At 38.5% G+C, this 15,920-nt stretch overlaps 1 protein-coding gene, 1 long non-coding RNA gene and 2 gene segments (V, D, J or C); 1 reads left to right on the top strand and 3 right to left on the bottom strand.

Annotated features, from left to right (window-relative positions):
• Positions 1-1,524: 1,524 nt before the first annotated feature.
• LOC125270773 lies at positions 1,525-2,314 on the bottom strand. The segment is given in 2 exon segments: positions 1,525-2,059; positions 2,174-2,314. Coding segments are annotated over 2 exon segments (366 nt in total).
• A 636-nt stretch (positions 2,315-2,950) lies between these two features.
• Positions 2,951-3,633, bottom strand: LOC125270779. The segment is given in 2 exon segments: positions 2,951-3,298; positions 3,411-3,633. Coding segments are annotated over 2 exon segments (354 nt in total).
• A 146-nt stretch (positions 3,634-3,779) lies between these two features.
• LOC125270784 lies at positions 3,780-7,508 on the top strand. Its single transcript, XR_007185469.1, has 2 exons — positions 3,780-6,553; positions 6,834-7,508. It is a non-coding gene; the product is annotated as an uncharacterized LOC125270784 (long non-coding RNA).
• Positions 7,509-7,676: 168 nt separating this feature from the next.
• LOC125270756 (ERV-BabFcenv provirus ancestral Env polyprotein-like) lies at positions 7,677-15,284 on the bottom strand. 3 transcript variants are annotated; one of them, XM_048194692.1, is made up of 2 exons: positions 13,971-15,284; positions 7,677-9,981 (listed from the first exon to the last, which is right to left on the bottom strand). In XM_048194692.1, exons 1-2 carry the CDS (start codon positions 14,800-14,802, stop codon positions 9,683-9,685), a joined length of 1,131 nt encoding a protein of 376 aa, XP_048050649.1. In that variant the 5' UTR covers positions 14,803-15,284; the 3' UTR covers positions 7,677-9,682. The 3 variants fall into 3 exon arrangements, with proteins under 3 accessions (XP_048050649.1, XP_048050641.1, XP_048050636.1); XM_048194684.1 differs by having other exon boundaries at positions 13,971-15,271; XM_048194679.1 differs by lacking the exon at positions 13,971-15,284 and adding an exon at positions 11,415-11,662.
• Positions 15,285-15,920: the final 636 nt, after the last annotated feature.

A 15,920-nucleotide genomic window follows, 5' to 3' on the forward strand; every position in this document is an offset into this window, starting at 1 on the left:
ACTGTCATTGATTGATGTTGAACGATCATCAAACAGCAAAGTAGGCTACAGACTGATTTAGATGATCGTTTGTTCTTTTAACTGTTGCTGGTTTGAGTCACGTGCACCTTCATTTAGTAAAGATCAAAAGAGACTAGCTTGTAAAAAGAGAGCTTTGCATAGTTTTTTAATTAAATTTGTTTACTTTTTAGTTCTATTTCCCAATACTTATCCAGACCTGGTACTCAAATTACTCAAATCAAATTCCATGCTTTCTCAAACTGCGTAGGAACATACAACATAACAGTTTATTCACTGGTTATTTGTCTATGGTTCGTTACGTTACTTACAGATTTCTGCTAGTTCTAAATATAGATGAACATACAGATGAATAGGAACGGTAAAATTTATTTAAATGCATCAGCAAAAGAACGATTTTAAGAATTTGTCCTACCAGTCTGTGCCTCGTCTCAATAGTGAAGCTGTGGGTTGAAGTTACAGAAATGCATACTATTACTTTAAGTTTCCAAGCGATTTGTTGATAAATCGCAGAACAGCGATGACAGTAAGTTCCGAGTTTCATAGTGATTCAGCGTGTGAACTGAACGTGATATATGAGCCACTGTTTGCGTGTTTAACCACAAGGAAGCGGCACAGTAATTTATAACGGCAAGTCACAGAAACAATCCCCCGATCAACATTGATCCAGATGGAATGACTGAAAATTCAGGAAAGAAGACGAGAAGGATTTAAACTGTGCTTCTTGCGGGGTTGAGCCGATGGAGTGGAGAATGTGAGCCGGCTGGGAACTGGATCTGCACTGCGGCGCGGCTCCGGGCTTACTGAAGGCCTGCTGCGGCGGCCTGACGCTGGAAGAAGGCCCGTTCCGTCGCGGGAAGAGGCGGCATTGCCCGAGACTCGAGCTTGGTGCTCGGTTGCCTTATTGTCATTTTTCTATGACAGTAATGATTGAATGGGCCAGAGTATGGAAATACACAGAAGGATATCGCGGATGATTCGGACGTGGTGACAGGCCTCGGCGTTTGGCATGCAGGGACCCGTTTGTTTGGGCTGACGCCCCTCTGAAATAATGCCGTTGGATTGGAGAAAAATTTTTCTTAAGGCCAGAGGATTGTGGCAAAGATTCCTCGAGGATGAAAGATTCTTCATCGGACGCGACTTCGGACATGTTAGGAACTTAGGGCGGGACCAAATTCTGGAAACTGTCGAGGATCCTTGGGTGAGTTTGACTGTGATTATATACAGGCCTGAACTCATGCCGATTGGGTAGATACGTTGATTACAGATTGTTGACAGCTGGTTGAGATGAGGTAATGATTAAGATGTTGTAATGATTGGGTATCTTATTTGACTTGTTCCTCCTGAACTACGTTTATAAAACATCATTTATATTATAATATTGTATGTGATATGAACGGTAAACATTTTTAATTCATGATTAATTAATTATTAAAATGTAATTATTAATTAATTAATTTTGTTGTTGTTTTCAATATATTCACTCAAGATCATTCAGGGCATATATGTCAGACTCAGTGATAAAGGCATTTAAATAAGTTTATATTCTTTTATAGCTTATGTATTTTATCCTTCAGCAGAAGGTGTGTCTGTTTCTTTGGATCAAAGTTGTACTGTGCTCCAGCGTCATCTGCTGTTTGTTTTTGTTTTGTCTTGCCCATTTTCCTCCCTGCCCATTTTCCTCCCTGACATGTTTTTGTACAGCCCAGTGCTTTTTTTCATCATTGTGTCTCTCCTGCACAGTAATAAACAGCTGAATCCTCTGCTTTCAGACCGGAGAGTTTCAGATACACCACGCTGTTTGAATTATCTCTGGTGATCTCTATTCGTCCCTCAACACTTTTTGCATACACTGTTTTACTGGCATCATACCAGATGAGCCCCATCCAGTTCAATGCTTTCCCTGCTGGCTGTCTGATCCAGTGCATGCCGTATTGTCCAAAATCAAATCCAGATCCTCTACAGGAAAGGTTCAAAATTTCTCCAGGCTTTTTGGTAACAGAACTTGATGGGATGGACTCCAGGCTCTGACCATTAACACCTAAAACAATTGAAAGTTATAATGACCGCTCCACAGTATCATATACAGTACACCCATTAATAAATTCTGGAGGCAGAATTAAATAATAATATAACATGAAATAGAGATACGTACTAGTTAAACACATCAGGAGAAAAAATAAGAATGGAATGTCTGCCATTTCAAATGATGCAGGAAGACCAACTGCTACAATGTCACTGAATACTGCTGGTAGAAATACTGTAAATCATGTCATTTACATTTGGGTGGAGCTTTAAAATCTGACACTATATTAAGATCTAATGGCACTGTTGATGAGTCTCTACCAACACAATCCCTTCTGCATTTCTATTATATTTGTGTTAAGAACGTTACAATGTAAATTAATAAACTTGAATGAAAATGTTCAAAAGTTCCAAAGAAAATGTTTTAAATGTCAGTAGTTTTTGTGTGTGTTTTATGTTTCTACTCAGAATAAGAAGTATAACAGAATAAACACTTCAGTTCATTGCCTGACAGATCTGTGGATGAGCCTGTTAATGTTGCTCAATCAGTGGCTGAAATCTCCAATCGCTCCTCTGAGACAACAGTAACACTGGGTCAAAACAAGCTCAAAACTGAACTTTACTGACCAACAGACTTTATAACCTGATGAAAGCAAAGAGATGCAAGAGCTGATGGATTTTATTGACTTTCTATTGACAAATAATGCTTTAATCATTTCTGTTAATGACAGTTATTTTTAGCTAATTATGTGTTTTATTTATTAGGTAATTGTTGTTTTGCCAAAAGATTCAGTGTACATACATTTTAATGTCATCAGATGAATATCAGCTGTGAATGATGAACATTTTATGAAAATTGGTTTTGAACTTTTGAGGATAAAACATGATAAATACCCTAATGTGAATATGATGATGTTTTTGTACAGGGAGGCTGTTGGCGTCTGTCACTGTGTATAATATCTGGCACAATAATACACAGCTGTGTCTTGAGCTTGCATATTATTTCCCTGCAGTGTTATTGTGTTACTGGAGGTGTCTCTGGTGATGCGGAACTTGCTTTTCAGTGAATCCTTGTAGTCTAAGTCTCCACCACTCCAGATCAATCCAATCCATTCCAGAGCTTTTCCTGCAGGCTGACGAATCCAGCCTGTACTATAGCCAGTAACTGAATATGAGACTTTACAGTTGATAGTTAGAGTGGCATCAGGACGGACAGTCAGAGACTCAGGCTGAGTGAGTTCATCTGAATGAATACCTGTATCAAATCAAATAATAGCTGTTAGTAAAATAGCATGCAGTTTAAAGATGGTTAACAAGCTTTTTAGCAACAAAATGATGCATCACACAGAAAAGTAGACTAAACTTACAGGATACTACTGCCAGAAGCAACACTAAAGATGAAGAGATCATGGTGTGTTTCACAGCACAGTTTGTTCTTCTCTCCCTCTAGTGATCAGATGAATGTATAAACTGACTCATGTCTGCTGTTTAAATATGCAACAGAAGATTTACATAAACACACAGAGCTAATAATCAACTCCACAAGCTCAAACAACAAGAATATTGGGATTACATGAAGAGGCATCATCACACTGTCCTGAACTTTTAGTCATTATTGATATGGTTGAAGTCCATTAGCAGAAAATGTAAACAGTTTATTGTGACTGTAAGTGATTCAAACTCAAAATGTAAAATGTATTTGTAGCCCAGTGGTAAACTCGGGTATTATAGTGTAAGGGAAACTGGGTGGGTTATGATTGATCCCTCTTATTCTCAACACCCAGTCACATGACTATTAAAATGTAAACGTTTATTTACTTTAAATAAATAATAAGTGACAACTGATTTTCAAATAAGTAAATACTAATTTATTTTACATGATTAAAGGGAGATCAATAATTTGTCATTTTATGACATGACAGTGATTAAAACTAAAGGTTAAAGTTTATATTATTTTGCTAAATAATATTATCAGAGGTTTTATGCAGCTATCCTTTTATTACTTTATCCTTCCTGTGTTTATGTGACCGCTTTTTATTGGTCATTTGAGTATTCACGCTGTATTGTCAGTAGTGTTTGGCTGCATGCACGTAAAAAAAAAAACGGGGTACACGTGACTGGATAGAGCGACGCGGATGAGAAAGTGCTGGAAGCCGTTTTTTTTTCCTCGCTCGTCGTTTTTTTTTTGGCTCGCTCTCTCTCGCTGGACCCGTGGGGAGAACGGGATGCTCGCACGTTTAGAGAGAAGGAAAAAGACGCTAAAAAGAGCCATTAACGTCGACGAAACTGAGAGGGAGGTTCAGAGAAGGGGACCGCGGATGTTTGTGACTGTGAGAAACGAGAGACTGAGCGAGACACGAGGCCGGCGATCCGTCTGACGGAGCGGACGACGCGATCGGAGGTAGCCGAGCTAGCTAGCCACGGCGGGCGCACGCGAGGCGGAGCTGTTGGTTCATCGCACTGCACCTGAGTATCCGGACCAGTCTTTTCGACGCTCTCAATGTTTTGTAAGTGTCAGTTCAGCGCACTCAATGTTTTGCGAGACCAAAACAGGCCTGCAACGTTGTTTTTTTTTCTTCGTTCGAATCGGTACCGTGAGTAAACTGGAACATGTGAGCATGTATGTGTGACTGGGCCCAACACTGCATTAGTTAACACTTGTTACAGGACACTTGACACGTTTTTTGTAAAGTTCTCTGTGCATTCTCAATCTTTAGAAAAGATATAAGGGAGGAAGATTTTTACACCCCTTATTTTGGTATAAAACGTGTGATTTAAAGGGATTAAGGTTATTATTTAATTGTTTGGGATATCTTTTGGTTATTTATTTTTGTACATTTTGTCATAATTAGGGACTTTTATATTGTGTTTTAGGGGAAGTTTTATATTTCATTTGCCAAATCCTTTTGATTCATTAAACAAGGGTTTTACCCATTTTATTTTCTAAACTAAAAACCATCTCTGGGTCTCATTATTGTTAAATATTCCTGTCAAAAGGTTTTACAATTGAGTAGAAACTCATTAGGTGCACCTTCGTGGTATCCACCTGAACTACAACGAACCCAAGCACCCCCATTCTCTCGTATGTAACATACAGAGTGGTTGTATGGGTGCTACATATTCTTCGATTGAATTTGCCCTGATCAGAGCATTTATGCCAATTAAAGTTATACAATGAATATGTCTTGTTCTTTTTTTCTTTAGACTAGAGATTTTATAATATTTATTGCATATATTAATTATATTTGTGTTATTATTTTATTGATGTTACATCTGACAGAAACAACAGCAGTAATAATGTATGTTTCTGTTGGGCCATCATCAGAAACACTTGCTTTTCTCACCTGTTCAGTGAGTTGAAATAAATTTTAAGTTTTAAAATTAGCATGAAGATTGTCTGATCTGGATTCTGCAACAGACCTGTAACAGTGCCTGTCTTGTTATTGAATAAACTAAACTAATAATCTTGAATATTAATAATAAGCATAAGCGCACTAGCTGGCCTGACAGCTGCTAAAAAGATAATTGCATTGAGATGAAAACCTCTTCATTCACTTTCTGTTAAACGATTCTTACATTTTTTTTTTATTTGATTTTTCTCCTGCTCGAGTTCTTTTGACTGTTTTCTTGTGATTTTGAAATGCTTTGTAATGTTCTTTTCTTTTCTTTTCTTTTCTTTTCTTCTTTTAAAAATGAACCACAAAACATTAATCCTATACAATACCTCTGATCTGCTGGACTCGCCTTTGGAGAAGAGCTTTTGTTGATTTTGTACTCAGAAAATGTAAGTATTACTACTAAAGATAAGATTACCCCAGAATGAACTGCATTGCTTGCACACACCAACACTTACACACAATAATAATGATAAATGCTGACCAATACTTAATTATATTACTTTTTTTCAATGAAAATTGTTTTTGCAGTCAAGCAATGAATTAATGCATGATTAATAAAATAATTATATTTTATTTACTGACAACAATAGGAAACATAAATGAGTAAAAGAATGAATATAAGTAACCATCACAATACATAAATAAATACACAATTCAACAACACATGAAACTAAGCTTTTTTTTTTTTTAACTTATTGTTATCTCAACATAGCTGTGCCAATTCTGCAGCTTTATTTTGATGATGCAGCTGACCACCGTGAACACCTTCGCCTGTCTTTGCCATTTTAAGAAGATGTGCGGGACAATCTGGCTGGCGCTGTGTCTGCTCCAGTCATTTGTGTGCTCTCCATGAGCATTACTACCTTTAAAACATTTAAACAGATTAAAACGTTTTACAATTCATGTCAGCATTCTGTTTCTTGCCATATTTCATTTAATATTTGTACAATTAAATGCTAATTTCTGTTATAGCATTATTACTTTAGTGGTGTGGTTGCCTAAACCACTGAACTGGTAAGCAGAAGGTTGCTGGTTCGATCTCCGTATCCGTCACCGTCCTTGAGCAAGACTCCAGGTTACTCCACATTGATCGTCACTGTAATAAGAGCACTGTAAGTCACTTTGGATAAAAGCATAAATGTAAATGTGATTTTTGTAAATCCTTTTTTTTGTTAGTGTCTTGGGCTCAAACACTCAATAAAGCTACTTATTTCTTAAAGTTTACGTTTTCAAGGTACTACTATAATATAAATGCATACATACATTTCATACAGTTTCTATTTGTGGGCATAAAGGCTTAGTTCACCCAAACATATAAATTCAGTCATTATTTACTCGCCTTCACGCTGTTCAATCCCTGCTCATTTCTTTTTCCCTTTTTTTGCCTTGCAGGTCCTGAGCTCTGCAGAAAACATACAGACATCAAGAATAAGAAAAGTGCTGTAATAATTTACAATAATTAAAATAAACTACAACTTAAGTTTTAAATTGATTGATTTTTATTCATTTCTGTAGTATCCTCACTCAAAGCCATTGATGGCAGCATTCCTTCATCAGCCTCTCTCCACCGGATAAACACACATGTGACCATTTGTCTCTGTAACATCCAGACAAGACTCAAGCTTCCTCTGAGATTTATGTGCTCAATTTACATGTTGAGGTTGATGATGTGTTAACTCACTTTTTATCCAACACAAATGTTCCTTAATTTATCAACAGTACTAACAGACAAATAAAATAGATAACTTATGTCTAGTTACTTGTACATTTGTTTTTGTTTTTTTACATTACTTGCATTCATGTAATGTAAGCAGTGTTGACAACAGTGAATTCTACATAATAGTACACACACATCACTCAGATGTATATTTCATGTTGTGATGTGCTTATCATCTGCAATATTTATTGAATATTTCCCTGTCAGGTGTTAAATAAACATTTAGAAAGTGACTTTATGATGTATATGGTTTAGATTTCATGTAAATCCACTTTGGAGACGAACGTGTGCTTTCTGATGCTCCCCTGTTAACTGTACATAATAAAACGTGTTTGTAAGTTTTAAAAATAGCCATATGTTTTAAATTAACCAAAATAAAAAGGCCATTTCATTAATCCTACAATATCTCTGATCTGCTGGACTGAGAATCACAAAGGCAGACTGTTAGGTTTTTGCTCCTAATTCGTGCCTCATCCCAGACCTTTTATTTGGCAATTGAATGAGCAATCACTCAGTGCTGAGGGAGAATATAGTCTCATTTTATTGATAAGAAAAGAGAGAATATATAGAAAGAGTACAAGGGGTGTAGTATAGTTTCAGCCAATGAGAAAGAGAATACATCATATAGATCATGTTATAGGAATGTGATACATATAGAAAAACAAGTCTAAATATGGTCATCTATTGGTCAGGTACCCATGAGGTCCCTTAGCATCCCAAGGACCTTCTCCTAAGCAGGGACCATTCCCTGTTTCACATTTACTCCTAGTAGAGCCTTATATGGAAATGGTTCTGGTACATAGAAAACCATATGTTTAAAACATAGTATACAACTTTGACAGAGGAAAAAAAAAGGAGCCTCAGTCCACATACTTTCAATGCTGAGACCAACATAAAATCTATCAATTGCCCCTTTTGGCAATAAAATTGCCATACCCAAGTCTCAGCATTACTTTCAAAATCATAACATTCTTCAGCAAACATTTCCTTCATTTTCCTTCAAAATTATTAACATTTAACAGGTCTATTCATCAAAGCATATTGAGAGGATACAAAGTTGTTCATGGCACGATTAATCAAAGCTCTAATAAATGGAATAATACAACAGATAATAAATGCCATAATTAATAGGATCACACCTATAGGAATCAAAGCAGATACAAGCATTTGTTGCCATCCTGTGAGCCATGCTAAGAACCCACTTTGATTATCAGTAATTTCTCGTTCTTGTAATTCTTGAGCAATTCTAGTCATATTTTTTAAACCCTCTGAAATTAAATGACCATCTGCATCATTTTCAGGGATATAAGTACAACAAGAGGTACCAACAATAACACAAACTCCTCCTCCTGCCGCGGTTAATTGATCTAAAACTAGCCTGTTTTGCAGGGCAGTTAAACGGAGCCCTCGGAGTTCCTGTTGAACACCAGCCAATGTGTCTCTTGTAGTATTGATAAATGAAATTAGCTCATATCTTGTAACCTCAACTTCAATTTGAAGACTAGAGACACCTATTCCTGGAAACACTGCTTCAAAGAATCTTTCAGTACCAGTCCAGAGTCTATGTTGCTTTGGTACTGGATTATCTCTACTCAAACTACTAGTTGAACCGCGACCAGAGAGGGAGCGTTTCTTTTTCTGTTTTTGTTTTGTCATAACGTGAGGTTTGTGTGGTCTAATAACCATGGAATATTCTTCCAAAGTTACTAGAGCACATCTTCCACTCCAATCTTCTGGAAGAGTAGTGTAGACTCTATGTCCACACAGCCAAAACCAATCTTTTACAGCTCTAGTTCCCCGTGAAGCAGGAGCATATCTGTAGCAATTTTGACCTGGCACAAGTGCACAATATTTAGAACACACATCTTGAATAAAAGGATTAGCCCATCCATAAGCAATCATAGTAGATATAGGATGTGGTGTTCCTTTAGAACACTCAGTCATATTAGCTTTTGGATAATGCAAAATACACCTCATACAACAAGACATATTTTCTATCTCACAATGATGGTATGTTCGATTACATTTACTTTTAGGAATTACCCCCAGTCTCACTGTTCCAGTTTCTCTTTCCATACATAACAGTGAGTCTGGAATAGAGCCAATGGTTGTCACTTTAGCATGTACTTGCATTGCAAGCATCATTATTCTACTTTTTCCACAACTCCATATTGCACTTCTATTTGGAGCCATCATTCCAGTAATGCTAACAAAAATAGGGCATTCTAATTCTTCTTCTGTCCTTGGTGATTTAACCTCTACATGTGGTCCAGAAGCACTATGTGGCATTTTGGTGCAAACATAACAGTCACCTGTTTTTCCTTCAGATTTGGCAGTGTAGTTGGCTAATCTCCACCACATGTTAGCTGCGAAGGCATGTGGTTCTTCTTCATAATGTACCCAAGTTTCATTACCAGTGCTAACAGCAGCTTGTATGTGAATAAACACATTTGTCAGCACAACCAGGTAAAATGTCAATTTAGCAATCATGGCTAGAGAGCTTCAATGATAATTATTGCTGGTTTTAGATCTCTAGCAATCTCTTTCTTCTTCTCCTCGTTGAACGTCTTGGTTCACCTTCCTTCGGATCTTTCCTTGGCTCACTGGCTTCCTTCTCCTCATTGACCAGAACGTTCCCCTGGGATGGAGCTGCTTTCAGTCGACTGGCATGGATCCACTGCGGCTGGAAGTCAGTCAGCACTCCTGTTCTCGTCACAGCAATCACCGTGGCGGGCCCCAGATATTTCGGCTCACCCAGTTTTGTGGGCTTCAGACACTTTATCAGCACCTGTTGTCCTGGAACGAAAGGATGAGTGGGTTTTTCTGCAGGAAAAGGGAGAGAGAGAGACACATCACCATTGATGCTATTCAAAGTTTTAATTAGGGAATCCACATAATCCGTGATGATCACCTCCGTGTCACCTGTGGAAAAATTGCCAGCGCGACCTCTGACCCATGGGGTCGGGAAAGGTCTACCCATAAGGATTTCAAACGGAGACATCTTTGTTGTTGCTGATGGTGACATTCTAATTTCTGTCAATACGGCAGGCAGCAGATCAACCCAATTTCTGCCTGTATCAAGACACGCTTTATTAAGACGATCTTTGATAACCCTATTCATGTTCTCAACTTGTCCACTAGATGGAGCATGAAATGGGATATGTAATCTCCAGGTAATATTAAGCTCTTTGGCTAACAACTGCATGACTTTGGAAGTGAACGGTGTTCCATTATCACTATCGATAACCATTGGTATACCAAAACGCGGTATAATGTCCTTAGCCAGAACTTTAACTACCGTCTGTGCATTTTCTTTTCCACACGGAAAAGCTTCAGGCCATTTAGAAAATCTGTCAACAATCACAAGCAAATATTTATTATTTCCGCAAGGAGGCATATGCGTAAAATCAATTTGCAAGTGTTGGAATGGTAGCTCAGGATGTGGTAAAGCGTCATGTTTAGTTGCCTTGTGCTTGTTAGTTTGAGCACACACCAGACAAGCATCCAATATCAACAGAGTATTTCTTTGAATATTTGCTATGCAATAAGATCGATTCAACATTTGTATCACTTTCTTTTTTGACACATGTGATACACCATGATAATGTCTACATAGCATAACAATCGCAGATGCAGGTAATGCAAGTCTACCCTGTTTGTCTCTCAAGATTCCAACTTGATCTGGTTTTACTTCATTGTCTGACCAGTAAGTCAAATCAGCTTGCGTAGGGTTAGCTTGTAATATTTTAATGTCCAAATCATTAGTCAATAATGAATTCATCATAGGCACATCTGTGCCCCTTTCGCTTACATGTGGACTTAACATTACTTCTTTAGCAGCCCATTTCGCTACTTCATCTACAAATCTGTTTCCTTTGGCTTCATCTGTTTCTCCTGACGTATGTCCTGCTACTTTAATAACAGCGAGTTTTGATGGTTGTTGTGCTGCATTAATGAGCTCCGCTACAATACTATGGTGAGCAATTGGCTTTCCATCTGAGGTTTTAAAATTTCTTTCTTCCCACAATTTAGCAAAATCATGTACTATGCTATACGCATATTTAGAGTCAGTGTATATATTAACACACTGATCTTTTGCCAATTGACAAGCTCTCGTTAAAGCAATTAATTCTGCAACTTGCGCTGACTTATATGGCAAAGAGTATGCCTCAATTACACGATCAGGTAATTCAACAATAGCATACCCACACAAGTATACATTATCATTTGGCTTGAAACAGGATCCATCAATATACCAATTCTTCCCCTCCTCCAGGACAGATGCAGAAACATCTGGCCTGCAGGCAGTCGAAATCTGGATTCTGTCCAGGCACTCGTGGTCATCACTCTCAAATTCACCTTGCATCAGCAACCTGTGCAAATGTACAGTAGGGCCATGAATAACAGAAGTTGGCTTCAAAATCAAATTAGCAGTAGCTAATAATATAGCCTCATAGCCAGAGCGGCGTTGAGCAGTCATATGTTGAGTAGAAATATTACTCATAATGACTCCTACCTGATGAGAAGTATGCACTATCAATTTATGTGATAACACAATTTTTTCAGCATCTTGCACCATGATCGCCGTGGCAGCCACTGCACGCAAACAAGCAGGAAGTCCCCTGGCTACTGAATCAAGAGTTTTAGACAAATAAGCTATGGGACGAAAAGTACCCCCATGTTCCTGGGCCAGGATTGCGGCGGCTGTACCCCCACTTTCATGCACGTATAAGTGAAAGTCTTGAGAGTAATTTGGGAGGCCGAGTGCAGGAGGTTTCATGAGGGAGGATTTCAAATGTCTGAATGCTTGATCCATCTCAGCTGTCCATGTAATGTCCTCTGTGTCCCCCAGAGTAGCAGTTCGTAGGATTTTATCATACATGGAACAGTTGGGCACCCATATTCGGCAATAATTAACCAGTCCCAGGAAGCTTTGCATCTGCTTCCGTGTCGATGGGTGCTTGAAAGTAGCAATAGCTTTCACTCTGTCAGCAGACAATTGCACTTTGCCCTGTGACAGTTCATGTCCAAGGTACTCGACCCTCCTCTGTACCCACTGTAATTTCTCTCTTGATGCTTTGAAACCAGCCTCTGCCAAAATATTGCAGACAATTTTAGAGGCAGCAGCACACATGTCCTCAGTTGCACCAGTGATGAGGATGTCATCTGCATATTGAAGCAGACAGGTGTTTGGAGGAAGTTTGGCATTTTTCAGCGTTGCGTGCACTACAGCAGAGAAAACAGCCGGAGAATCCCTGAACCCTTGTGGGAGTCTTGTCCACGTTAATTGTGAATTTTCCAAGGTAAAAGCAAACAATGGCTGTGTTTGGCGATCAACAGGAATGCTGAAGAAGGCACTGGAAATATCCAGAACTGTAAAAAATGAATGTTCAGAAGGAATAGAATTAATTATAGTTTGCACATCAGGTACAATAGGAGACAATGGTGTTACTAACTCATTAACTTTTCTCAAATCTTGAGTTAAACGCCAAGAACCATTTGCTTTCTTAATTGGATTAATTGGTGTATTATAAGGTGAATGAGTGTGCACCAGGATGCCTTGAGCCAGTAATTTATCAATAACAGGAAGAATACCCTCCACCTTTTCTTTTGAGAGGGGGTACTGTTTCTGATACACAGGCTTGTCTGTTATTAGTTTAGCAACATAGGGCTGGACATCAATGAATCCTGCGTCATCCTTATGGGCTGCCCACAACTTAGGGTTGACGCCCTCAATTTCCTGTTTGAGCTCAGTTGCAGAATCATCCTCAAGGAGAGCATTTCCTGTATCAACAGTGAGAGAAAAGGCTGCAGGAAAAATAAGTTGTAGAGAGTCAGCATTAAAATTAAGTTGAATACCTAATTTATGTAAGAGATCGCGTCCCAGAAGAGAAAATGGTGAACTCGGTATTATCGCAAAAGCATGCATTTTAAACAGTGATGGGATATCATTAGAAGTAACTGGAAATGTTGGTGTCATTTCACATCTCACAGGTACACCATTGATTCCCACAGAGTTTACATGTTTTCCTGTAATCGAGCCCTCATAGACAAGAGAGGATAACGATGACATCGACGCCCCCGTATCTATGAGAAAAACATAGGGTTTATGGTCAACATTTAATTCAATAAATGGCAAAACAGTTGACACATTCGGATAACTCAAAGAAATCAATGAAAAATTATCAGAAGAGGGCTCAGTCGAACTCAGTCATTGTTGCCAGGAAATGGGATACACTGATTTTGTCTGTCAGTCTTTGCAGAAGGGAGCGCAAGTGGGGGCTTTTGCTTCAAGCCACCACCAGAGCCCTTCTTCTTCTGCTTTTCTGACCTCTGCCTCAAATCCCAAGCCTTTTTCCTACAGTCACGTTCCAGATGTCCTGGCTTGCCACAATAAAAACAGCGTCTCACATTTCCAAATTGTTGTGGACGAGGATTCACAGCAGCATTCACTTGAAGCATTGCAGGAGTTTTGCCCCTGGAGACATCAAAAGCTCCAGCAGAGGAAAGCTCACGCAAGCGTCGTCCTAATTCATCAACAGAAATGGTAGTAATATTCGGAGTTGTTATACGAATTAACTGCGCAGTGTCTTTGTTCATATTATTTAGGAACGTATTTAAGAACAATGGACAATTTTGTTCAATAGGAATCGCAGATTCCTCAACCCATGCATGTTTAAATCTATTAAAGAATGCAACAGGGCTTTCACCAGTTCTCTGTTTGGTATTGGCTGCATGCGAGATGTCTTGTTTAGCAGAAGACACTTTTAACAAAAAGGCAGTCAATTGCTTGAAAAAATCTTTAAGTTTACCTGAGCTGGCCCAAATCCAATCACCTGCTTCGTCCTCATCTTCCTCCGAATCAGTAATTAGAAGCACTCGTGAAGGTTTAGACAAATCAAGGGGCTTCGAATCTCCAGCTTTCTGAGATACAACACGACGAACAGGCGGTGTATCGTAGATGGGGTTTAAATAATAAACTTCTTCAATCATTTCCTCCTCTGTGATTTCCGCAGGCAGTGTTTTAGTCAAAATAAAACGATAATCTCGTCCCGTCAATTGACTGTAGGCAGTTAACCGTTGCAGCACTGCCACAAATTGATGTGGTGACTTAGCCGGATCAGGCAGATCTTTGCAAATAGCCACTGCCTCCGTAACACTCAGAGGAGTAATTTTGTAACCATCTGGAAGCTGTACAAACGGAAAAACTTCAGTTGTGGACGGCAACTGCGGATACAATCGATTGGTCAAGGGCTTTGGAATTTCAGCAGAAACAACACATTCATATGGAGGAAGAGACGCATCAGGTTTCAGCTGAGACTGAGAGAGAGAGCTGTCTTGTTTTTTCAACTCTGAACCCTTATCCCAATAAGTTTTCATCTTCATCCAAACTTTATACGCATCTTTCATATAATCAATTGGCCATCCTGGGTCACCCCAAGAACCAAAGATCATATCTTTTGCAGCACACATATCTTCATCTTTAAAAGAACCATCGCGGGGAAACGGATCTAATTGTATTTTCCCTTCTGACCATCCCGCGAGATTAGAGATATAGGGTTCTGTAAAAAACGCTTTATTATTGCGATTCATGAAATCCCTCGGGGTTTCCCCCATCAACGGTCGACTAATCGTTTCACCCATTTAAAACAGCCAACAAAGATCTCTCCTTTGCTTAAAGAAAAGCCTTACAATTTCAGACAAAATACAAATTAAAGTCTGCAGCTTTATATTAACTTTTTAGTATTTTTAGCAAAAAGAAAAATTTTAAATTCAGTATTATTCATTCAACCGCCAACAAGGACCTGAGGATATCACCATGAAATGGACTAAGAGAGAGAGAAAAATTTTCAACTCAAACTCATCTATTCCCTTCCCACGTATATAATCCGTGAGGATAACACCAAAAAATGAAAGGGTGATCAATCCTCTTTCACTCTTCCCGCATTTATCTAAATACGAGGATATCCACTTTTAACAAATATGAAAAAGTGCGGCACAAAAATACAAGGATCAATTTCTCAACAGACAGTAAGATGCACTTAAGCATTTTATTTCTTACCTGTCTGGAGAAATCCCGGACGAGCCCCCAAATTGTTAGGTTTTTGCTCCTAATTCGTGCCTCATCCCAGACCTTTTATTTGGCAATTGAATGAGCAATCACTCAGTGCTGAGGGAGAATATAGTCTCATTTTATTGATAAGAAAAGAGAGAATATATAGAAAGAGTACAAGGGGTGTAGTATAGTTTCAGCCAATGAGAAAGAAAATACATCATATAGATCATGTTATAGGAATGTGATACATATAGAAAAACAAGTCTAAATATGGTCATCTATTGGTCAGGTACCCATGAGGTCCCTTAGCATCCCAAGGACCTTCTCCTAAGCAGGGACCATTCCCTGTTTCACATTTACTCCTAGTAGAGCCTTATATGGAAATGGTTCTGGTACATAGAAAACCATATGTTTAAAACATAGTATACAACTTTGACAGAGGAAAAAAAAAGGAGCCTCAGTCCACATACTTTCAATGCTGAGACCAACATAAAATCTATCACAGACAGTGCCCTCTATTGTAATATCAGCTGTATTCTCATTAAAAATAATTTCTAGATAAACTCTAAAAATAAACTTTAATGAGACTGCACACAGCAAAAAGAAAGAAAGAAAGAAAGAAAGAAAGAGACAGTTCATAGAAGTTACAAGAGGAACAAATTTTTTAGAAATGTCTTTCATGTGGCTTCTAATGAACTAGTTGCAT

This window comes from Megalobrama amblycephala, linkage group LG1 (assembly GCF_018812025.1).
Source record: "Megalobrama amblycephala isolate DHTTF-2021 linkage group LG1, ASM1881202v1, whole genome shotgun sequence".
Classification (NCBI taxonomy): Eukaryota; Metazoa; Chordata; class Actinopteri; order Cypriniformes; family Xenocyprididae; genus Megalobrama; species Megalobrama amblycephala.

Bases quoted from the DNA above. Each gene is read 5' to 3' on its own strand.
- LOC125270756 (XM_048194684.1), bottom strand. From the start codon at position 9,648: ATGATTGCTAAATTGACATTTTACCTGGTTGTGCTGACAAATGTGTTT.